At 25.3% G+C, this 25406-nt stretch overlaps 7 protein-coding genes across 7 annotated transcripts; 4 read left to right on the top strand and 3 right to left on the bottom strand.

Moving 5' to 3' along the window:
* Nucleotides 1-1237: 1237 nt before the first annotated feature.
* Nucleotides 1238-3780, top strand: SRAE_2000314600 (Glutamine--fructose-6-phosphate aminotransferase [isomerizing] 1; the record flags this gene model as incomplete). Its single annotated transcript, XM_024654304.1, has 4 exons — nt 1238-1352; nt 1401-1958; nt 2281-2379; nt 2426-3780. 4 exons carry the CDS (start codon nt 1238-1240, stop codon nt 3778-3780), a joined length of 2127 nt encoding a protein of 708 aa, XP_024507689.1.
* Nucleotides 3781-6455: 2675 nt separating this feature from the next.
* SRAE_2000314500 (Zinc finger, C2H2 domain-containing protein) lies at nt 6456-8480 on the top strand (the record flags this gene model as incomplete). Its single annotated transcript, XM_024654303.1, has 4 exons — nt 6456-6684; nt 6806-7016; nt 7063-8347; nt 8394-8480. The coding sequence occupies 4 exons, from the start codon at nt 6456-6458 to the stop codon at nt 8478-8480; spliced, it is 1812 nt and encodes a 603-aa protein (XP_024507688.1).
* A 409-nt stretch (nt 8481-8889) lies between these two features.
* SRAE_2000314400 (Hypothetical protein) lies at nt 8890-10670 on the bottom strand (the record flags this gene model as incomplete). Its single annotated transcript, XM_024654302.1, has 2 exons — nt 8890-10562; nt 10604-10670. 2 exons carry the CDS (start codon nt 10668-10670, stop codon nt 8890-8892), a joined length of 1740 nt encoding a protein of 579 aa, XP_024507687.1.
* Nucleotides 10671-10889: 219 nt separating this feature from the next.
* SRAE_2000314300 (60S acidic ribosomal protein P2) lies at nt 10890-11273 on the bottom strand (the record flags this gene model as incomplete). The annotated part of the gene is made up of 2 exons (XM_024654301.1): nt 10890-10957; nt 11009-11273. The coding sequence occupies 2 exons, from the start codon at nt 11271-11273 to the stop codon at nt 10890-10892; spliced, it is 333 nt and encodes a 110-aa protein (XP_024507686.1).
* Nucleotides 11274-16415: 5142 nt separating this feature from the next.
* Nucleotides 16416-19355, top strand: SRAE_2000314200 (Hypothetical protein; the record flags this gene model as incomplete). The annotated part of the gene is made up of 2 exons (XM_024654300.1): nt 16416-16599; nt 16651-19355. 2 exons carry the CDS (start codon nt 16416-16418, stop codon nt 19353-19355), a joined length of 2889 nt encoding a protein of 962 aa, XP_024507685.1.
* Nucleotides 19356-20041: 686 nt separating this feature from the next.
* On the bottom strand, nt 20042-21529 carry SRAE_2000314100 (Alanine aminotransferase 1; the record flags this gene model as incomplete). Its single annotated transcript, XM_024654299.1, has 2 exons — nt 20042-21037; nt 21080-21529. The coding sequence occupies 2 exons, from the start codon at nt 21527-21529 to the stop codon at nt 20042-20044; spliced, it is 1446 nt and encodes a 481-aa protein (XP_024507684.1).
* Nucleotides 21530-24257: 2728 nt separating this feature from the next.
* Nucleotides 24258-25101, top strand: SRAE_2000314000 (Immunoglobulin-like domain-containing protein; the record flags this gene model as incomplete). The annotated part of the gene is made up of 2 exons (XM_024654298.1): nt 24258-24407; nt 24445-25101. The coding sequence occupies 2 exons, from the start codon at nt 24258-24260 to the stop codon at nt 25099-25101; spliced, it is 807 nt and encodes a 268-aa protein (XP_024507683.1).
* Between the last annotated feature and the right edge of the window lie 305 nt (nt 25102-25406).

Below are 25406 nucleotides of genomic sequence, written 5' to 3'. Positions count from 1 at the left end.
TTTATTAATATTAAAATATTACAAAAATGTCTGAGTAGTTTTAAATGACATTTACGTAACTATAATCATCTTATAAAATAAATAACTACTATAATAATCTTATGACATAAGTAAGACTAAAATTAGAGAATAAATATATAATCTTTTCAATATAATAATAAAAAAAAAATTGAACAAGATTAAAAAGTTAGTATCAAATGTTATAATTTATTTATATATATAAAAAATTTCATAGTAATCTTATATTCAGAAATTATATACTGTAGATTTGATACATGATACTTAACATTTAAATAATCTATAATTGGTGATAAAATAAGAATAACAGAAATGATGTATATATATATAATGATGTGTTGATGATTTGAGTATGACATTTTAAAGAAAATTTATTAAAAATCATACGAAAAACTTAGTAGTAAATATCATGACAAAAAAACAAGGTATTTAAAACCATTTTATGTTTATGAAAAATCTTTATACCAAGCTTATTTAATCAAAAAAAAAGAAAACAATCCAGTTTCATAGTTAAAATACTTCTTTGCTACATAAATTTTGTTGCTTTTTTTATAAAATATTATTTTTAAATTTAATTTCAATTAACTTTTAAAATTAACATTTGAATAACTTTCAAAATACCACAGTCAAAGGAGAATAAGAAGTAAGTATTCAAAAACCACTCATTATACTAGTAGTATTCGTAATTTTTTTCTTCCCTGATTAAATTAATAATTAGTAAAAACAAGTTCTTGTCAAAATTAAAAAATTTTGTACTGTTGATACATATGAAACAAGATTCTAGATTATAACAATACTTTTTTTTGAGAAAAAATAAAACTTAACACAAAAGCTGAGGTTACATAACTAAAATATATATGATGAAAACCCCATAAATTAAAAAAAATACTTTTTTAGAATTATCCTAAATTGTTTAAATTTATTTTTTCGCTTTAAGACCTTATAAAATCATTGTTTATGTATTTAATTACCTGGACACGTAGATACGCTATCTGATATTAAAACAATTTTTGATCAATGACATTTTGATGAATTCTTTCTTCTTCATAAATACTGCACAGTAACACAATATATAACATTTGTAATATTTTTATTGTTGACCAAAGCCAAAGTTTGTTTAACGTGACTTCACCAATAGATTTCTTCCCTTATATATACACTATCATCAGTTCAAATATTTTTTACTTTTAGAGGACTCTAATTCTTACTTTAACAGACAATGTGTGGAATCTTTGCTTATCTTAACTTTTTAACTCCAAAAACCAGGCAAGAAATTGTAGATATTCTTCTACAGGGACTTGCACGGATGGAATATCGTGGTTATGATTCTGCAGGTTTGTTTAAGGGGGAATATCTGTAAATATTAAACAAATCTATTTAAGGTATTGCTATCGATGGAAGCAATGATGTAACAAATCCACATGGTAATGTTGTTACACTTCGTTCTGTAGGGAAGGTAGATATTCTTCGTCAGCATATCTATGCAAAAGATAACTTAGATTTTACAATGAATTATGATGTCCATTGTGGAATTGCTCATACTCGTTGGGCTACTCATGGTATCCCTTGTGAAGCAAATTCCCATCCACAACGTTCAAACTCAAAAAATGAATTTCTTGTTGTTCACAATGGAATACTAACAAATTACCGTGAAATTAAAGAGTACCTCATCAGAAAAGGGTTTGAATTTGAGAGCGAAACTGATACTGAGATTATTGCTAAACTCATTCAACATCTTTCTGATAGATATCCGAGTTTTAGTTTTAGACAACTTGTTGAAACAACAATTCAACAGCTTGAAGGAGCTTTCGCTTTAGCTTTCAAATCAACGAGGTTCCCTGGACAGCTCGCCGCAACAAGGCGTGGAAGTCCTTTATTGGTTGGCATTAAAAGTGCATCAAAGTTAACTTCAAATCATTTCCCAGTAATTTTCAGTAAAGGTAATTTTTTTTAACATAAATAACATCGATGATCAATCCAAAAATAATACTTTTCCATCTAAACATATTACAAACTAACCTTTGATATGACTTAACTTTATAACATACTTACCTAACATAATAATATCTAGTTCAAAAGTTCTACACAACACTTTGTTGATGTTACAGATTTTGTTGTTGATTTAACTGATGAAAGTCGTAGGAAAAGTTTTTGCATAGAAATTGATAGAGAAAGAAGGAATATATTAGATGGTATAGTAATATTTTGGATAATATGATTATCTAGTTTTTTTTTCCATAATATGTAACTTTTATTTTTCAGCTCGTAATTTGAATTCTTCATTGAATGGAGTTTTAGATTACTCAAACTTACATGATGGTTCTGGATTTGAAACTCCACTTGAATCTAGTACTCCTTTTGGTATGTTTTTTATATATAAATAATTGTGTTATAAATATTTCTTTAGATCTTAAACAGCGCCGTGATTCTTTCAGCACTTTTAAGGCATCTGAAAATCCAAACTTTGAAGTTGAATACTTTATTGCATCTGATGCCAGTGCAATAATTGAACATACAAAACAGGTTATCTATCTTGAAGACGATGATGTTGCTATGATTGCAGATGGTTCATTGTCAATTCATAGAATTAAACGCTCTAACAGTGAACGTGAAACACCTGAGACTCGTGCCGTACATTCTCTTAATATGGAACTCCAACAAATCATGAGAGGATCATACAAAACATTTATGCAAAAGGAGATATTTGAACAACCTGAGTCAGCTGTCAACACTATGAGAGGAAGAGTTCTTGTTGATGGAAATATTGTTCTTGGAGGTATAAAAGATTATATTCAAGACATAAAAAGATGTCGCAGATTGATTATGATTGCTTGTGGTACTTCATATAATTCTGCTATTGCTTGTCGTCAAATTATAGAAGAGTTAACCGAACTTCCTGTCATTCTAGAATTGGCTAGTGATTTTCTTGATAGAGAAACACCTATCTTCAGGGATGATGTATGTTTCTTTATCTCTCAATCAGGAGAAACTGCTGATACTTTGAATGCTCTAAGATACTGTAAACCTAAAGGTGCCTTGTTAATTGGTATTACAAATACTGTTGGAAGTTCAATTTGTAGAGAATCCCATTGTGGTGTTCATATTAATGCTGGTCCAGAAATTGGTGTTGCCTCAACAAAAGCCTATACATCACAAATTATTTCTATTATAATGTTTGCCTTATCATTATCTGACGATCGCATTTCATTGGTAAAAAGAAGACAGGAGATAATTGATGGCCTTAGAAATCTTCCAGAACTTATCAAATCAGTCTTAGAACTTGATTCAAAAATACTTGAAATAGCCAAAAGTATTTACAAAGAACAGTCTTTATTAATTATGGGACGTGGTTATAACTTTGCCACCTGCCTTGAAGGAGCTTTAAAGATAAAAGAACTTTCATATATGCATTGTGAAGGCATTATGTCCGGAGAATTAAAACATGGTCCATTGGCAATGGTTGATGAAAACATTCCTATTGTTATGATTATTTGTAACGATCATGTCTTCAAGCGTTCTATAAATGCCCTTCAACAGGTTAAGGCAAGAAATGGCAGACCAATATTGATTGTTGATGATTCTGTTCCGGAAGAATTTATCTCCAATTGTGACAAGGTTCTTCGCGTACCAAAAACTGTTGATTGTCTTCAAAGTATTCTTACCGTTATCCCACTCCAATTACTTTCATATCACATTGCTGAGCTTAATGGTCATAATGTTGATAGACCAAGAAATTTAGCTAAATCAGTAACCGTTGAGTAGTGTAATATAACAAAATCAGAAGTGTAGAACAGGCATAATTTACTAATTTATATTTTACTCTACCAGGTACGATTTTGGGCTTTGTCCGTTGTCGATATCATTGGTATATATCAAAATTACTATATTTTCAAATAATAAAATATATATATATAAACAATTTTATGTTGTTTTTCTTTTTTTAATTTTCTAAAAGTTTTAAAACATTAAAATGACTATAAATATTTCCTAGTTTTTGTCTCAAGACCAAAATGCCCTTTTTTGGTAGTACTTATTTCATTCATGAAAGAAGACAAAAAGAAATATGTGTAATTTATCTTTCGTCACTATATTGAAACAATTACTTTGAAAAAAAATTATGATCGATTAAAGATACAAAATTTGTTAAATTATTGTAACAAATTTTCTATTGCCAATAAAATTATATAGAGAATAAAAAGGTACAAATATAATATAATATTCAAAATAAAGAAAATAATAATATCACTTAAAGTTTTTTTTTAATTTTATTCATAATTACGTTTATAAAATAATTATGAATATATTAACATATTTTAAAAATTTAAGTCTAGTTACAGATTAAATTTTTACAAAAAAAAAAAAAATTAACAATGTAAATGCATACTGCAGTCTCTTCTACCCCTAAATTTAATTCCATTTTAAAATTATTATTTTTCAGTAAATCCTATCTTTAAACTTTTTGCTTTAGTATCCATGTGGAAGTATAAATTTTAAAAAAAAATGATCGCACTTTTTGTTATCAGCATATTTTTTAATCTTAGAAAAGTTTATAAAATTCAAAAATGATTTTTCACACCTCTTTTTTTCATCTATATGTATTTAGAATAACAATAAATATTTATAATGTAATTAATATAATTTTAGATTTTATGTGTTTTTAATCGAAGAAAATAAAATTATCCAAATAATAACAATAAAATTAAAATTTAATTTGTTTTCGAAGATGTGTTAGAATAACAATTGTATGAAGGTCAATCGTTAAATTATCATCGAAATTTTTATATCAGCTATTAATGTTTATTTCGTTACTTGTTGATAATATAATCGGTATCTTTTAATCTTTTTTACTATATTGTAACTGATATGTTAATCGCCTTAATATTGTTACAGTAATGATCCATGTTTTTAAGAAAATGTAATTTTCTCCAAATATCATTATTTATATATATTACTTTTTTTAGTACCAAAAATTGTTCTAACATTATGTTTATTGAAATATATATATTTTATGATTGTCTATATTTTATTATTATATATTAATTTTATCCTACGACCAACTATTAATCTTACTGTTTCTAATAATTAATTTTATTGCCTTCATACATTAATATTTTCAATACATAAAGTTAAATTGTATTTTTATGTTGTAATAATTTTAAACATATATTTTATAAAAAAAAAGTTATAATATTTTTTTGTTGTCATTAAAATAGTACTTATATATATTTTAACTCTTAATTGTATAATATAAATTCCAAGAAAAATATCTTTTAATGTAAAAAAAAGAAAAGAAATAAATGGCCTAATTAACAATCACTCAAATTACTTCTTAAAAATAAACATTGAATAACATATTAAGTTTTATTAGTACTTATCTATAATGCTATAACCATAATTTAAAATATACAGCTATAAAATAAAGTATTATTTCTTTAAAATATCTTGTATTTTTTTAACTTATTAACATGATAATCTAACTATAATATCCTATGATCGTCTTATACTTTTTAAATATGTATATAATCTATACTTTATCACATAAAATAGGCTTACTTTCCAATATCACCGCAATTTTACTTTTTATATTTACATTTGCAATGTCATGCAACATAACTTCCTACTTTCATTAACTTCCACCAATCGTATTACAAATAATATTATTATCGCTAAACTTTATTTGACAAAAAAAAAACAACATAATTAGCCTTATCTAATTTAATATTTTTAATCAGTTTGTCAATCTCTTGATAATCACAATAAACTTTTTCTAATATATATCAATCACTTTATAACACTTTACAACAACCTGAAACAAATTAACATCATTAATCATTCGAGGCAATAACTTGTTTAAAAATATCGGAAGACTACACTTTTCACAAGCTATATAATATGCGATAATTTAGTTATTGCTCCAAGACAAATTTTATTACCCGCCAGTAAGGCTTACTACCGCAAATAAGTAGGACGATGGTATTAATTTATAAAAGAAAGGCGCGACTATTAGGCTTTATGACAATTGCATTAGTTTATTTAACTGAATCAACTTAAATATATTTGCTGTGTGTTCATTTAAATGCTTTTTTTTTTTTTTCTGGACAAAGGCTAGCTTTTAAAAGTATGTTTTTTATAATTTTTCCTTAAAATAATTTTGAAGGATAAATATTCTTACATACACAAGTCTTCTAACTATAAATAGAATACATTTAATAGAAATTTTTACAACATTAATTAGTTTTATGAACTTTTTACAATATGCTATTTACTTTGTAGAGATTGTAATTTTTTTATTCAATATTTAGAAACATAAACAATTGATTTTTTTTTTTTTTTTATAAATATTGTCGTGTTATTTATCTAAATCTTTTTATTCATCTACATTTATAAATTTATATTGATATAGAATTTCATAACGTATATATATATATTTTTTTACTATGGCTGTTGAAATTATTGGTGATGACTCGGATTGCGATTTAAAGATAGATGAATCATTTGATGAAAATGACATTAATACTCCAGGTTTTTTTTCTTCACATACTTCTATTCGAACTATTAATTGTGTATCACCTAATAATATTTCGACACAAAGCCCTTCTTCAGTTTCAGGAAATGAAGACTTTGCCTCAAATTCATTACATAATACATTTAAAAATGAAATATCAAGTAAGTAATACTTTTCTTTTCCTTGTAAAATATTTTAATGTTATACTCTCTCCATTACTCCCCTTAACAACAATGAAAATAGCGCCAAATAATATCTTTTTTCAAATTGTCCTTCTTTTAGATAGATCATCTACTTCTAATAATATTATTTCATCTACATCACAACAGAAAATTGACAATCTACCATCAATAAAGACTTCTCTATCTGATGATACAAAGATTATTGGAAGTCATAAAGACAAAGTTTTTTGTTCAGATAACCCTAGTTTAACGATAGGTACAAAAGATTATAGTAATATTACGTGTGACATCGAAGATAATAATTTTAATAGGTAGCTTTTTTTAAACACTTTTTTTTATATCTTTATTTTATTTTAGTAATATGGAAATAGGTCCTACAAACAGAAAGAGAAAGCATTGTTTGGAGGTTGATAATAAATCTAATTCTATTCAAAATAGACATAATAATTCAGATAATTGTCAATCTGATACATCAGAAACAAAAAATGAATCTACTCATTCTTTGAATGTAAAAATTCACTATAAATTTAATTCCTCTATCTTTATTTCAACTGAAATAAATAACCAAGAAATGCATGGTATTTTAATGCCCGGTGGAACTACAAACATTTCTTTACCAAATGATAAAACCGAGAAAGGAATAGAAAACTTTGATCCATCTACTTCAAAAAATTATATTCTTAATGAAAAAACAATAAAAAAAGAAAATATTTTTAATAATAAAGGTTATCGGACGTTAGACGATTTGATGCCATCTACTTCAAATACTGAAGGTAGTTTTTTTACCTCTTCAACAAATATAACGGATAATACAAAAGAAAAGGAATCTGTTATGATATGTCCACTTGATAATTGTACGTATCAATTTCTTAATTTAATAGATGTTTGTGAACATTTAAAAAATAAACATGGACAAAATAAGTCAACTATTAAAGGAGAAAGTCAAAATAACATAGAACCTATTAAATATTCAACAATAGGAACTATGACTGATATGATAATTAGCAAAAATCTTTCTCCAAATAATAATGATGTTTTACATAAACCTAAAGCTGAAAAGATATCTCCAATAATACATAATCAGTCCAGTATTAAGATAAATAATAGAATTGAAAATTCAAAAATGGATGGAACGCCGTCACTTATGCAGGGAAGTATTGTAGATCCAAAAAATATTATGGCAGCATCAATGGCTTCTTTTAATTTTCAACCTCCTGGTATGCCATCATTGGTAAAGAATAATTTGGGGCAATCGGCTAATTCTTCAACTGCTTCAACACCAATAAAACAATCTGATGGTGGTACTAAGCATAAGATTCATGAATTAAAACCAAATCCATCTAATGTTTCTCCTAGTACATCAAAAAATAGTAGGGCTAATTCAACATCAAATGGAATAAATAATTATCAAATGGATCCTTTACGCCCTTCTTCAGTTTCCACTTCTTTAGCCAATCAAACGGGTATGACATTGGGGTTAAATCCATTTGCATTTCCTCCTGGTGCTAATCCTTTTGCCGGCATGACACCTCAATTAGGACTCCATAATCAAGGAGGTAACGCTAATCAAATGATGAACATGTTTAATCCTATGGTAATGCAGGCAGCAGCTGCAGCTCAAATGAGAAATCAAATGTTTATGGTAAGTTTATTAAATAATTTTATTTTTTATTTAATAATAATTATAGATGCCAAATATGGGAATGCAAGGAGGGCAAATGCCAGAGCAAATAGCTATTCAAATGGCAATGCTTGGGCAAATGCCACAAAAATAGAAAGAATATGTTATTTATTTGTGTAGATATTAACCATTTACTTTTATTAAATTTGTTAGTTGTTAATAAATTTTTAAAAATATTTTTTTTATCTTATTACAGTTGAAATGTGTTTTGCTAAAATTAATTTTTGATCTAGTATAAAGTCGTTATTTCTTTTTTTTTTTCATGCATATTGAAAAAATAAATCAGACTATTTATAAGTATTAATGTTATTTTGACATTTAAAGAACAAAAGGAAAACTTTAGAAAATGTTTTTTTTTTCAATTTTATAAAATTAGGCATTAAAGCTTTAAAAAATTACAAATAAATTTTAATATTTAAACTTTAAAAGATTTATTTAACTTTGAAATGATGTAGAAATACAATGACGATTAAAAATTGATCTTTGTAATAAAATTTTAATTATTAATTTTTTAATAGGGAACACCGACTCTGCATTTCATTTTTACTTTCAAGTGCATTAAAAACTTTATTTAAACTTGAAGATAAATTAGAATTAACAGATCCTTGTAAGCGAAGACTTCGACGTAGAAGTGAAGAAACTTGTAAAAGTTGTTTACCATAATCATATAATTCATTTACAGTATATATCAATTTTGGTGTAGATGATTCGAATGTTAAAATTTCATTTAACCATTCAATTACTTGTAATATATCATTTTCTGTGGTTTTTAATTGAAGCATTTGTTGAAGCTTGAGAACTCTTATTTCAACTAGTCCTTTTCGTTTTGATCTACTTTCTTTGGCATTTTTTATTTGTTCACTAATATTATAAAATTCACGAGCACGTTTCTGTTTGTCTTTCTCATCTAATGTTGTAAAATTACTTAAATTATCACAAAAAATAGATCCTATCCTCTCCATCTCTTGATATGATTCATTCATTTTTTTAAAAGCATTCTCAAGTTCTTCAATTTCTAATTTAAGACAATTTAAATTTTTATTCATTTCATCGTTTTCACAACATAATATTTTTAACAATATATCACTTTCTTTATAAAAATTATTCAAACTGTTATGAAAATTTAAGCTTTGTTGAACAAAAGCTAAATGTTTTTTTATTTTTCTAACATAATCTAATACGTAAATTTCCATTTGATCTCTAAGAATAGTCAATTCATTAGTAAATTCAGGTTTAGTAGTTACAAAAAAATCTACACCATCACTTAATTCTCTACTTTGTTCTACTGCTTCTTCAGCTTTTTTTACTAATTGTCTTAGATCTTTATCTAATTGTTTGACTTCATCAATTGAATTTCCAACATCATTTAAACTATCAAACCATTTAGCTCCAGCACCACGTACCCAAGAAATTAATTCAGACATCCCTTCACAATGTTCTCGTAATAAAGCTGGTATAAGTTTTGGACTTTCTTCTTTTTCATCGTCATCATCAAAATCATCAAACTTTTTACCTGACATTAAATCATTATCTTCAATTTTCTCTAATGTCTTTTTTCTTTGATAGTTTATTTCCATAATACTGGCAATTTTTCTTTGATCACCACGTCTTCTTAATTCCATTTCATTTAAAATTAATTCTACCAAAACAGATTTATCTTTTTTATACATTTTTGTAACACCTCCTATAATATAGTGTTTGTCAACAAATTTTGAACATTTTTTCTGATCAAGATGTTCAATAAAACTTTCTGATATATCTGTCCATGTTGACAATCCATAAGGACCAAATGGATCTGCCAAATCTCGATTATTTATATATTTAGGAATTTTTGTAAGAGAAATAATAGTTGTCTTATAGTCATAGGCATCCATTAAAATGTCAAAATTTATCTTTTGTTGAATAATAAATCCTTCTGGTTCAATTAAATATACTTGCGATATTCTATTAGAAAATGTTATTTTAATTGTCTTTAATAGTAAACGGACAAATTTTTGATTTAACTTTCTGGCATCAATTAAAACAGTAATATTATTTATTAGAGGATCATCGAATGATTTTAAAACATGTGAGAAAACTGAAGTTAACAAATCAAAATGAAATGTTCCCATATCTTTTTGAAATGTAACTTCACGTTCATGATAAAAACAGATTTGTATTAAGGAACCACTTGAAACTAAAAATAATATAATTTTTAAAAATTTACTCAATTCTTACCTTGATAATAGCATGAATGTCTATTTTTTTGATTAGAATTATTTTTATTACGACGTAAAGTAATCATAATAAAATTATTATAACTATATTATCCAATATTTAACATTTATTAAAGATAAATTAACTGTCTATTTCAAGGCCAAGGATAAATAAATTATACAAAATCTTATTTAACACTCTTTTATCATAACCCAATTAATAGAAAAGAAGAATGACAAAAACTGTGAGAATAACAATTTATAATTATAACAAATAGAAGAAACAAAAATATTTAATTGTAAATTGCTTAGTCGAAGAGTCCGAATCCCATATCTTCGTCTTCTGATTCTTCTTTCTTTTCTTCTTTCTTGGAAGCTAAAAAAAATAATTTATTTGTATTACTTAAGATATGTTTAATTAACTTACCAGCTGGGGCTGGGGCGGCAGCAGATCCAGATGAAGCAGCAGCAGCAGCTGGGGCAGCACCTCCAGATGGAACGGAAGCAAGTTTTTTAGATCCTTCAGAGATTACTTCTTCAACATTCTTTCCTTCAAGGGATTTAAGAACGGCTTTAAGAGCATCACCATCAACATCAATTCCAACTGATCCAAGAATATCTTCAACATTCTTGCTTGATGGAGCAGCAACTCCTCCAAGTTGGGCCAAAAGGTAAGCAGCGAGATATTTCATATTTTATCTATGTTAAAACCACTAAAATATTTTAAAAATATATTACAAATTATTTCGTAACTTTTAAAGTCAAAAAAATGTCAAAAATAATGAAAATAAAAAAATTCTTAAAAAAATAAAAATATAGATGTGATGTACTATAAGGTCAAGAGTATTGATAAAAACTAAAAAATCTAATTTACTACACAATTCTAAAAAATAGAGGTAAAAATAATTTGCCCAATAATTTGTGGAATAGTTGACAGGCCATCGTTCTAAGACAACAGAACTATATTGGGATGCATTTTCATTCACTCATTTTATATATTTCTGTGCAGGATAATATTAAATTAGACTTTTATATATTCAAATTTTAAACTATTTTAAATTAATTACTTTGATGTTTAAAGAAACAAAAGTTTATGTTTTTTAAATAATTATTTTAAAAAATTTTTCAATTTTAAATTAAATTACATATTAATTATAATTTCAATAGTTAACAAAGACAATTGATATTTAAAATTTTCATTGTGCATATAATGACTTCATTTATTTTTCAAAAATAGTCCAAATTTAAAATTAAAAGAAATTGTATTTTGATATATTGAAAACTTATTAAAAAATAAATAATTTATGTATGACGTATAATAAAGTAAACATTTAATGCAATATAACAACCGGTACTTTATATAATTTAATTTTACAACACTTTAAATTTTTGCAAGAATATACTAAATTTAGATTGTTGGGCTTAGAAATATTTTTTCTAGTAAATAGCATTATTAACAAATAATTACATAAGACTAGCAAATGATTTTACATGTTATATAAATATTAATCAAATATATTCTTTTAATTCATTATAATAACTAATTAAAATTGTAAAAACAATTCAAAACTTATATATAAAAAAAAAAATATTTTCTAATCCCTTTTTTTTATAAAAGATATAATTTATTAAATGCAAAAGCATAAATACTTCTTCCATTAATTAACTTATCTTAAATTTTTAATAAAATTGGAAATCCATAATTGAAGAAACAATTTTAATTACTAAAATGATATCAAAAATAGATAAGATGTTATATGAATAATGCCAAAGATTAAGACATAAAAAAAAGAAAAGATAGATTACTCAAGACAATCTTATAAAACTAAGATAATAATATTGTTTAAGGTATATAATATATTACTTTGTAACTATTTGATTAATGAAATATATCTATACAACTTAGTGTAATACTTTATTTTAATCAAATACTTTGTTTGGAATTTAAAAGTATTTCTTACAATATCATAAATTATTGTTTTTAAAATAAATATTATACTCTTTAGAAAGTGAACCAGTTGAAGGAAGTATTAAGAAGTTAAAGTTAAACTTTAACAATAAGAAATATATCTTTCAATTAAAAACATTCAACAAAAAATAATTAAATATGTAATATATTTAATAATACAATCAAATAGTTTGATCAATGATATACTTATCTTTGCCTTATCAATAAAAAAGATGAATTATATTTAATCTAAAGTTATAAATAGAAAGTTAAATTGATAGACAATTTAATATTGACGGTGCTATTTAAAGAGATATAAAATTGCAAAAAAAATTGGATATATGTAAATTTTAAATTATCATAAATAAAATGACTTATCATATTTTATTTAAAAAAATTTTTTTTCTACTAATGCCATTTTTGTATTAACAAAATTATATTGCTTTTTTATTCTTTATTTTTACTAGTTGATTTCTTTAAATTAATGTGAATTAACTGTAAAAATTAAAACAATTTTATGATAAAATTTTTGAATTATTAATTTTTATTATAATATAATCATAAATGTTTTACTTAATATTCATTATTATTATATATTTACATATTATATGTTTTATGTTTTATTACTTGACAAAAGAAAGAAAATTGTTTTTAACAAATATATATATAATAACACCAAATAATTACTTATTGAATTTAAATTAAAACGTATGAATTTATTTCTATGGACATTTATTAAAAATAAATCATATAAAATTACAACACATTTACAGATTAAAAGAAATATTAACTTCATCTTTGGTCAATTTTAAAGCATTAAATTAATATTTTAAAAGATATAATTTTAATATTTTACACCTTTTTTTTATTTAACTTTTTTTTTTTAAAAAAAACACAATTAGATGTATAAAATTATTATAATATTTATAGAAATACTAAAATATTATTCTAAATGAAAAAACAAACAAATACTAATTTAAGATACTATTTTAAAACCTAACAAGTATATATAATTATTAATTCTAAAAGTTAAGTTAAATAATTATCAACAAATGTTTTAATTCTTTAAAACAAAATATATTTATTCTTTTACATAAGTAATATATATTGTAGTATCATTTTTGATCTATTCATTTTTTTTAACAATAATAATGAAACAAAAATTAAAAAATTGTTAATTAACTAATTTATTACTCTATGCCATAATTTTTTCTCTGCTTATTGAAATTATATCATTTTTTTTTTGTTCATTATCTTATAATAATTCTACTGGAAAAATTTCCACCACAATTGATATCGAGATAATCTTTTTTCATGTACACATTATACCAACACTCATTATATTGAATAGTCTGCACGTACCAGTCTTTTTCAACAGCCGTATAGTTTCTTCTATAAAGTCATTTCGTACAAAATATTTTTATTTCTTTAAAATGCCACCTCGTAAAATGACACAAAACTCTTATGTTTCACTCTCGTTTCTCTATAAAACATTTCCATTTTATTTGCTAACTACTATTGTAAAAAGTGTTCCTATAACTTCTTTACCTAATATTTTTTTTTTGTTTTATATACAATACTGTCTATTCTTTTTAAATGGAATACCTTTTGATATCTCCATTTGCTTGTATAAAAATTTTTATCATTATTTAGTTTCATTTGTTAATGTTTAATCCTTCAAAATTAACAATCTTATTTATATATATATATATATATAAATTGAGAAAAATTATTTTCAACTGCATTTTTTTTTTATTATTTTGTTTGTAGTAACAATAAGTAACATGTAATTTTTTTATTTAAAATATATGTATGGCTTCATTTTTAATATATATTTGTAATTTTTATTTTCAATCAAATCAATAATTAATTTTTATAATTTTTTTTTTTAAAACAAAGAACAAATGTTTAAGATAGGCTATAAAAGAAGTATAAATTTATTATATTAAAATTACAAGATAGTAGCTGTTAAATTAGTATTAAATAAATATATTATTACCAATGAATTTTTATATAATATGTTTTACCGTATCAAGTTGTAAAACTTTTTCCACATATTTTGAACCATATGAAGCTTTATATCACTTAAAACAATAAGTACCATCCAAATATATCAATATAAAAGTACAAAAAAATTGATACGGTATTTGATTTTCATAATGTGAGATCTTTCATCTCTTAAAATTATCTATGTTTGAAAAATAATAAATGTTCATTCTATAGTCTTGAATCTTGTGTTATTTAAATAACCTGAACAATCAGGCCAATGTTAAAATTTATAATGATGATGCTAATATCTTGTAAAAGTTATTAACAAAGCAAGTGCAGTTTATGAGAACTGGAAAGTATTCTATGATAGTTTATTTTCCAAAGTCACATTTATTTTATTTTGTTTAATTTATATTCATGATCAATATAATTTATTTTTGGAAATTATTATAAAATGTAGGAAGGCATTGCTTTCAATTTAAGTGGCGCTATCGTTATGAGAATTTATGTTTCGTGGAACAAAGCTTATTGAATTATTTTTGATCTATTGGATCTGGCGTCATTTCAGAAGTAGTACATAAATGCAACATTTGTTTTCTCATTTACTATTTGTTATTTGATCACTCACACCTTATGAACATAATTTTCGTGCAATTTTTTTATACACATTTGTTATTATTTTTTATTCAACACTATTTTTTTTTTTGTAGAAAAATAAAATCTATTGAATATTCAGCTAACTATCTGAAAAATTGAAATAACCACTGACGGTGTCATATACTCTATACTTTATTTTTTTTAATGTATGGAGATTTTTTTATGTATGTTTCAAATTCAAAAAAATTTTATTCTTTTGTTTTTTTTTGCTTAGTCTTCTAAAGCAATTTTTTCATAATTAAAAAATAATCTTTGTTGTATCCATAAATAAGTGTTCTGCAAGATACACCATTGGCATTTATTATATTTTGTTATATATATTATCTCCTTTTTGATTCAATCATTCAAAATTGTCATTTTTGATTGATATGTATTTTCATTGATAAATTAACATATCTTAACCCGGCAAATACACATAGGGATAATGCCAAAAGTTGGTAGTGATAAAGAGGAACTGTAGATGTATAAGCATAATACATACTCTAATGATGGTGACACCAAAGGGGCTGTAAAGCGTCATCCATATATTGTTACTTGTGGTAACTTTGATTACTATAGCATTACCATGATGTTTTTCCTTACTTTTAAATAATTATTAAAAATATGGAAAATGTGCATAAAACATATCCTGATAAAATTTTATTTATAATTATTTTTAATTATATATATATATATATAAATGTATATAAATAAATGTACTTTTCTAGCAACTATATCTTTTGAAAATTAACATTAATTTATTAAAAAAAAAAAAAAAAATTTTGCACATCTACATGTTTAATTGATAAATTCTAATTATTTATTTCTCAGGGGTTTTCTAAAAATAAATCCCCCCTTCTGTGATAAGCATAATATATGGTGTAGTTTTGCGACGTCGTTGCAATGACGATGTCTCTCACTCTAACCATTAGTTTCCACGATATGAAGTTTTGTACCACCTGCGCCGTTCGTGTCGAGAATCAATTGAGCATTTCTATTGATTTGCATACGCACGTCGGCGTTATATATGGGGCGGAGATTGGCTACTACGGGCTAGTTTTGCGCGCTTTTGACCTCTATTGCGCATAGTATTTTCAAAAGTATGCAAATTTTCTTTGGTATTGGTCCAATTGAAAGCAAAATCGATTATCATTAATATCCTTAGGAATATATTAAAACAGCATTTTTCTTCTATATTTCAATATATTTCCCATATCATTTTAGATTGATGTGCTACAGATTCTAGTGTTCTGAATGCCGTATGAACCATTTTGTTAACGTCTCGCCGTCTGGCCGTACTATCAGTCAGAACTGCTTTACGACGAAGTCTGATTGTCTTGACGAAAATCGCACTAACAAAAATACCACACTAATAAATAAATCTGAAAATTCTTATTATTATCCCAGTAATCTTGATCCACCTCAAATTAATGAAGACTATAAACGTAAGATTTTTTTATATTTATATTTAATTATATTTAAATTGATTATTATAGAATCTGTTGTTAATAGCGAAGTTTATGATTCTCTAAGACCTTTGAATGATCATTCAAACGGTAGTAAGAAAGCCTTTTGTATTACTTTATCTACATCTGCAGCTATTGCTGAGGAGTTAAGACGTGTTTATGTTGAACATCCTAAAGCTATTTCAAATCTTGGTATTGCTACATTAAATTTTGATACAGACTTGCAGTCAAATCTACCTCATTACGAAAGTCAAGTAAATTCAGACAGTCAATTTAAAAGGCCATTGTCGCATTGTACGTCGGATCCTAGTACATCAACACCAAAAGAATCTTCATTACTTGTTAATCTGCTTAGGCAGCCGAGTATGCCACATTCTTCTTCAGTGCCTATTCAGCAACAACAACAACAACAACAGCATCAGCAATCACAAACACCAATAAAGCAGAGCCCATACAGTAATGTGCCTCCACCACCACCACCGACTCAACAATACCAACATGGTTATCCTATGCCTCAACAACCTCCTACATCATATCCACAGGCATCAAATATTCCTTCAGAAAATTTTCCTTCTTACCAGGTGCAACAACGTATGGAACACGTTAATCAGCAACCAATTCAACACACTCCTCAATATCATCAACAAAATCCTATGTATCAACATCAGAACATTATGCAATCACCAACAGAACATAACCAACAGATAAGACAAATTTCCCAAATGACAGTGCAATCCCAAGCACCAGGACAAATGGTTAAGGAGGTACCACAACAAACATCTCCGGTTAAAGGTAAAAAGAAAAAACAAGTGACAAAGAAACAACAACATGTAATAAAAGAAATTCCACCTCAACAACAACCACAACAACAACAACAAATTTCTGCTACTCATTTACAAAATATTTCTGTTGGACATAGACCTCCACCACAATATCATCCAGGTGCTGGAATGCATATAGATCCTTATGGAAATCCACAGCCTCATCCTTCACAATATCATTCACAACAACAACAACAACATCCTGGAGGAATACAACAGCCTATGATGCAACAACATCATCCTGAATTTTATGCTATTCAACAAAATCAGCATACACAAAGAATTCAACATCAAATGAGATCTCCTTATAATCAACAATATCGACCTGGAATAGGACCACCACAATATGGTAGTATAGATGGATATGCTGGGCAACGACAAATGCATCCACCACCACCAGGTAATCATCCTCATATGTGGCAGAACGTTCAACGTCCTCAAATAACTTCCCAACATATACAGCAAAATGCAAATGTACAAGATTCGCAGCGCCAATTTGTTCATCAACAACCATATATGCAACAGATGAATGCTCCTCCAACAAATGCTCAGACTCATACGTCTCCACAATATCCTAATCCATCAATGTTATCAGGGCAACAACAACAACAGCAGCATCCTCAAGGACAGCCTCATTACTATATGAATCCTCATCAAAGCGGGTCTGAGCAGCAACAGATTGCTCATCAACAACAAATGGCTCAACAACGTGGACCCTCAATGACCCCAGGTCATCCACAACAGCAACATGTGATGCGTCCTCAACATCCTCAACAAATTTCACAACCTTCACAAAATTCAAATCTTCAACTTGTACAATCACAAATATTACATGATGATAATTTTTGTAGTACAATTGGTGATGATTTGTTAGAAGAAGTTGATTTGGATTCAATAGAACCAATGCGTAATCTTGGTGCAACATCAAGTACCTCTTCCAATAGTAGCCTTCAAAATAGTCATTTTATGGCGCAACAAACGCATCCACAACAAAATAATTATTTACAAGGACCTCTTTCTCAACATACTACTTCACCATCTTCAGGAGGAGGTTATTATGGTAGCAATCAATATATCAATCAAAATCCAATGGCAAATGTTCCTACTCCACAACAGTTAGGTTATCCTAAAGGTACATCCTCTAGTCATTCAATGCCAAACTCTTTCTATCATCAACAGTCACCTCAAACATCTACTTCTGTATCAGGACCTAGTGGTGGAACAATTTCTTCTCCTTCACCTGCAAGAACACCAGCTACACCAAGATCACAAATATCTACACCTGTAGCAGGTAAAGGACCACCAATAACATCCAATGATAATGTTTTACAAACAAAAGAAGAGATAGAAAGAGAAAGACAAATAGCAAGTACAATAAATTCTGTTATTGAAAAAGCAATGATTGATACACCAAGTAGTTGTTCTACACCATCAACATCAACTCCACAACCTCAAATTGTATCTTCATCACAGCATTGTACTAATTTAAATGGTGGAAAACAAGGAACTCATCATCAGCAATCATATTTTACAAGTCCAATAAACTATTCATCCCCAGCACCAATGATTAATGGTTCAACTGAATACCATGTAACACCAGCATCTCATATGAACGGGTCATTTGAATTTGATCAAGGACAAGTTTCACAGCCTATGCCATACTATAATGGTAATTATTCTAAAATTCCAATGTCTGGTGATGTTGTACATGGAATGATAAACCAGCAACCATATTCTTCCCAATCGGCACAATCTACTCCAAGAAGAAAACGAAAAAGTGATGGACAAAAAGAAATGGTAACACCAAGAAAAACTTCAACACAAATTTCAGATGTATTTGGTTCAAGTCAATATATAATTAATCAACAACAACAATCTGTTGCCAATCAAATTCCAGCTTCATCAACAATATAGAATTATAGTACTTAATAGGGATAGTGTAAATAAATTAATCAAGTTAAACAAGTGTTGTAAGTAAATAGTGTATAAAAAAGCTAATGATAAAATACTTAAGTTTTAATGTTAAAAATGCACATAAACAGTATATTTATCAATGTTAGAATGAAAAGTTATTTGTACCTTGAAACAATTACAAATGACAAAAAAAAGTAATGGGCTGTCAGATACGCTGGCGTATCTTTTTCAAAGAATATTTCTTATTTTACAGTATCAAATACAAATATTTTTACTAAAATAAGATAACTATTGGCTTATACCTGTACTCTTCTTGATTCGTTGCGCCTATGGTGCTTGTAAAAATTGTTATGTATAACTTTACGGAGATCGTTGTTGTTCATATTAAGAGTATATATATGTTATTTTCGATTTTACATAATTATAAATTTAAACTATATATAAATATCTATATTACTGTTGGTAATCTTTAAAAATTTTTTAGCATTTTTGTTTCTGTACAGTTTATTTTAATTTAGAGAGAAATTTTATGATTTTAATTTATATTTGACATGATATTGTAAAAAATTTATATTATGATTTTATAAACTTAATAATTTTTTTTTTAATTTTTAAAAAATGATTTTTCTATATATGTATTTTTTTATTCATAATATAGTTAAACTAATTAAAAAAAAAGTAAAAATCTATTCATACTTTTTCATAAATTCATTGTGGAATTTGGTAAATCTTTCCATCATTTCTTTCATAAGTTCAGGTTGTGGAAGAATTGTTGTTCTGAAGTGATAAGTTCCTTCTCTTTGTCCAAATCCACTACCTGGTACAACACAAATTCCGGTTTCTTCAAGAAGAGACATTGCATAGAAAAAGTCTGGTTCCTGGCCTAGTGATTTAGCTTTTTCAATAGCTTTAGTTGGAAGGTGTACTCTTGGGAATGCATACATAGCTCCTTGTACAGGATTACATGTAATTCCTTCTAACTTTTCATATGCCTCTTTAACTAAAGTTGCTCTTTCTTTAAGACTTGCTAAAACAGCATTCTTTTCAGAATTCCATTGTTCATATGATTCCTCTCCTGGCTTTGGTGGATTAACAACGGTATCTATAACAGCTTGTCCAACAACAGTAGAACATAACTTTGCGGATGTCATTTTTTTAAATTCAGCAAATACATCTCCATCTATATTTGCAAATTCTACATAACCTCCTCTTAATCCACATTCACCCATATATCCTTTAGAAACAGAGTGGAATGAAGCTAATTCAATTGAACTAGAATAAGGTTCTCCTAATCCCATTAAAACAGATTTAAAACTGTGGAATTTAGAACCTTCTGAATAAACATTATCTTGATAAACTTCATCAGCAAGAACAAAAAGTTTTTTTTCAAATGCAAATTTCAAAATAGCTTCAATATTTTCTTTAACTAATACTTGACCAGTTGGATTTCCAGGATTGATAATGCAAATAACTCTTGTGTCAAATTGAGATTTTGATTTTTCATAAGCTTTTTCTAATTCTGAAACATCTAAACTCCAATTGTTTGATTCATTAAGATAATAACCAACTTGACCTAAATTAAATTCTTCAATTGTAGCTGAATAAAGAGGGTATTGAGGTATTGGAATCATAATGCCAACTTTTTTACCACCGGATTTATTAATAAAAAGTTTAAGAACATTCTAAAAATGTAAAATAAAAAGTAAAAAACAAAATCCTCATACCCTAATAGATTCTGAAGCACCACCTGAAAGGCAGATAAGTTCTGGATCAGATTTATAACCATCTCTTTTTTCAATATACTTAGCTACATTTTTTCTAATAATTTCAATTCCATTACTTAATGAATAAGAACCAGCACTTTTTCCACCACAACCATTAAGAATGGCTGAGGCATGTTCAATGACATCTTTAGGCATATCTTTATTTTCCATTAACTGTGGCATACAAATACATGCAATAACTTGTCTAATAAAAGTAATTGGTTTTTGTCCCATAGCATGGGCATCCCCAATATTTGCCTTAATGACATTTTTAAAAGGCTTTACTACCCCAGAAGCTAACTCTTTTTCAATTTGAACAGCTCTAATAGGAAGTGGTCCACGTACTGCATATTGCATAGTCTTAACATTTGGATTTAAATTATCTAGATTTAAAACTTTTTGAGAAGACATTCTTGTAAATTGAATAGATTTAAGCAAGTGATTGAAATTTTTGACAGAAATTATTTGCATCCTATAAATATAAAAATTTTAAATGGAAATTTATTAACTAAAATTTAAAATTAAATTTAGTATATTCTTAACTTTTTCACGTGTAAGTGACGTCAATAATGTCAAGATTTATAATAAGTGCAAAATCTTATTTAAAATGTAACCATAAATTGAAGATATTTTTAAGATGATATAAAATATACCACTTCACAATCTTATAAAAAAATAAAATATCTTTTAATAAATACTTTTCCAATTTTTATTAACAAAAAATAAATGAGTATTTGAAACAACTTTTATAAACTATAATCTAGGTAGAAATAAAAAGGGGTACATGTACATGTAAATGTTAATAATAATATAGATATATTAAAATAAAATTCATATTTAAAGGATAAAAGTCAATCGTTTAAAGTATAGACTATTTTAATGGGGGGTGCAATAAAATTATATTTAATATCCCATGGAAAGTTTAAAATATATGTCTTAATGATTAAAATATTATATCATTAAATTAGATAAATAGTTTTAAATAAATTTTTTTGAAATACAACTTACAAATTAATATATATTAGCAGATGCAGGAAAAATCACAAGGTCTCTTAATTCTAAAGTCAAGAGGCAGGTACGGTCTTTAAGAAGTAACGAATATTTAGATATAAAAGAACGTTTTTTTTAACGTGAAATGTGCTTTCAACGTTTGTTTAACTTTCTAGAAAATGAGCGTTTATGATCATTTAATAATTTAATATATCAAGGAAAATTTTTTTTTTATAAAATATTTATAACATATAATTTGACATGACACAAATAAATAAATTGTTGAAAAAAAATAATTATAAAAATGATTGTAAATATTAATAAAGCAACATTGATTATTTTATAATTCACAAAATATTGTTACTGATTAAATTGTAATTAAAATAGTCTTATTTATATATAGAAATAATATAATATATTTAATAATTAATTTACAAAAATTAACAATGTAAAATAATTCTTACGCAAATATTTTCTTTGAGTTATCTTTGAAATAGAATAAAAAAAAATTTAATATTTTATTATGTATACATTAAAAAAAGTTGTTTTTTAAAAAAAAAATATTAAAATGACAATAAGATATATTTTAACTATAACAAAACATAGAAAAATGATAAAAATTCCATATTTTTTATAATAAAAATTAATATTTACATATAAATGTTATTTTTTTTGCCATACATTCTATAACATATATATATTGGATTTAAGATAGATAAAATAAAATACTATGAAAAATTGTAAATTGAATAAATTTAACATTCTTGAATTAAATTTCACACAAATACAATTCAACATAACAAAATTTTGTTTAATTAAAAACAAGCTCAAAGTTGTTTGAAATAAAATCGGTAATATTTTTTAGAAAATTTTAACAATATAATATTCATAAATAGTATATAGAATAATAAAAAATTTTAAAAAGAATACATAATATAAACTTTCAGTTGTAAAATGAATGAAAATGTTATAAAATGAAATTAGATGTTTACAATTTTGAAAAAAAAAAATCACTTTCGTTGTCAAATGTAAATGCAAAAGCATCTATGCAATATAATATACACAAATCACACATAATATTTCACTATATGATTATAATTTATCAAAACAACATGAAAAAATGTTTTTCTTCTTAATATTTTATAGCAATAGTTGTAATGTTAAAATATATTAGTAAATTTTTTAATTGCAATTTGCCATTGTAATGTGAAAAAAAAAATAAATTCATCTTTTAACAAACTTTCGACGATTAAAAATTATAAGTAAATGTAAATCATGATAAGTTTTAAAAATTTTTAAGATATAAACATAAGATTACAAACATCTGATAAAATTATTTTTTAAATAAATATATAAAATAAAAAGATAGAAAAAAGTAACAAAAAAAAAACCATTACCTCATTCTCATAAATAATTTAAAAAGTTTTAAACTTAAAAAATAATATAATCTAAAATTGATTTAAATTTAAAAAACCTTTCCGTATTAAAAAATTTTTTTTAAAAAAATCATTACTAAAGTAACAAAAAATAATTAAAAATCTTAACTAATAAATATAAAAATTAAAAATAATCATTTAGTCAGTTTATTGTACACTATATATAGAAAAAACTTTGCCCTTCTTATCAAAATTTTGGTTCTTGACACGACTATATTAATATTAAAAAAAATATACCAGATCTCATAATATGTTTGTAAACAATTTTTATTCACAAATATTTTGACAACAAATTTTTTTTTAGCCAAAAAATATTGTTAATAAAAAGGAAATCAATACTATTTCTAAACTAACAAAGGGTGGCAATATTTTTTTTAAAAAATAAAATTACTCAATGAAATGATTATATTTTTATAATACTCATAGACAGAATAGAAACAGTCTATTTATGTTCAAATTTATTTTAAATAATTCAAGGATGTATTTTTTTTAATAAATAATAGTAGTAAAAAAAATAGGCGTTTATATTTTTAGTAGTATAATTTATAAAAATACAGTATATGAAAATATAATTTTGTTATCAATACTTAAATAGTAAAATAAAATATATATATAAATGAAAATGATAACAATTTCTATTTATAAAAGAATATCAAAAGTTTTTAAATAAAATATGTAGATAGGTATTATTATTTAGCTTACTTTATTAAGACATGTTAATACATTTCTTACTATATTTATTATGTTATTTTGTTATTATTAAAAGTAAAAGATGTTATTCTATTTGTAATGGAACTTCACCAATTTATTGTAAATCAAGAATAAATGATGATAATTCAGCCTACGTTAGTGGGTATTATAGTGTAAATTTAAATTTTATTTAAATTAATTCTTTTAAAGTTATCCCCGCTAGGTATTATTAAAATGAGTTGTAGTTTTTCATCAAAATCACATGCACCTGAAATTATGTGGCAATATCGAAAATCGAGAAATGAAAAGTGGTCTACTTTTGTCTGTGATGAGGAAATTTTTAAACATACGTGCAAAAATGAAGTAATTGATGATAACAAAAGTTACGGAGAATGTCATATACAACAAAGAACAATTAAAAATAGTGGTTATTATAAATGTATAGAGGAGGATAATAATAATAATAATAATATTTCTAGTGAAGAATTTTTTATTCAAATTATTGGAGTGGAATCAATTTCTGTTATATCAAGGACATTAATATTAAATAAAATAGGTAAAATTATAATGAAAATTTGTTCTAATCCAAAACCACATATTATATGGTATGGTGAAGATCAAATTGTTCAAGTTGGACAATCAAGTGATAGATACTCAGCAATGCCTTTATCAAATATTATAGAAAATATAAACATAGTATCAAATACCTCAACAAAATATGAAGAAAATTGTTGGATTGCAACATTAGTCATTCGAAATGTAACAATTGCCGACAGGAACATAAGGGCTTTTATAATGTCGGAAAATTTTATTACTGAAAAACATATAACAACAACAGATTTTCCAACAAATTTTAATCAAATATAAATAAATTGAAAAAATTTTTTTTTGTATAGAACAAATAGTAGATATTATTTTTATTTATTATATTTAGTTAAAATTTAACAAATTAATAATTTTATACTTTAGTTTCATACATAATTAGTTGAGTTTTAAAAAATATTAGTTATTAATTCTTAATTTTATAATAAGTTTTTAATTCATTTTTTATTTAATTACAAATAGTTATAATTTGAAATTTTGTTTAACTTTTGTTATTAAATATACTTCGCCAAAATAAATATCTTTAAAAAATTATTATCATTAATATATAAGTACCATACTATGGTAGG

The sequence above is a fragment of the Strongyloides ratti genome, assembly GCF_001040885.1.
Source record: "Strongyloides ratti genome assembly S_ratti_ED321, chromosome : 2".
In the NCBI taxonomy this organism is placed as follows: Eukaryota; Metazoa; Nematoda; class Chromadorea; order Rhabditida; family Strongyloididae; genus Strongyloides; species Strongyloides ratti.
The sequence above is the reverse complement of the archived record's forward strand: the minus strand, read 5'-3'. Positions and strand labels throughout refer to the sequence as shown.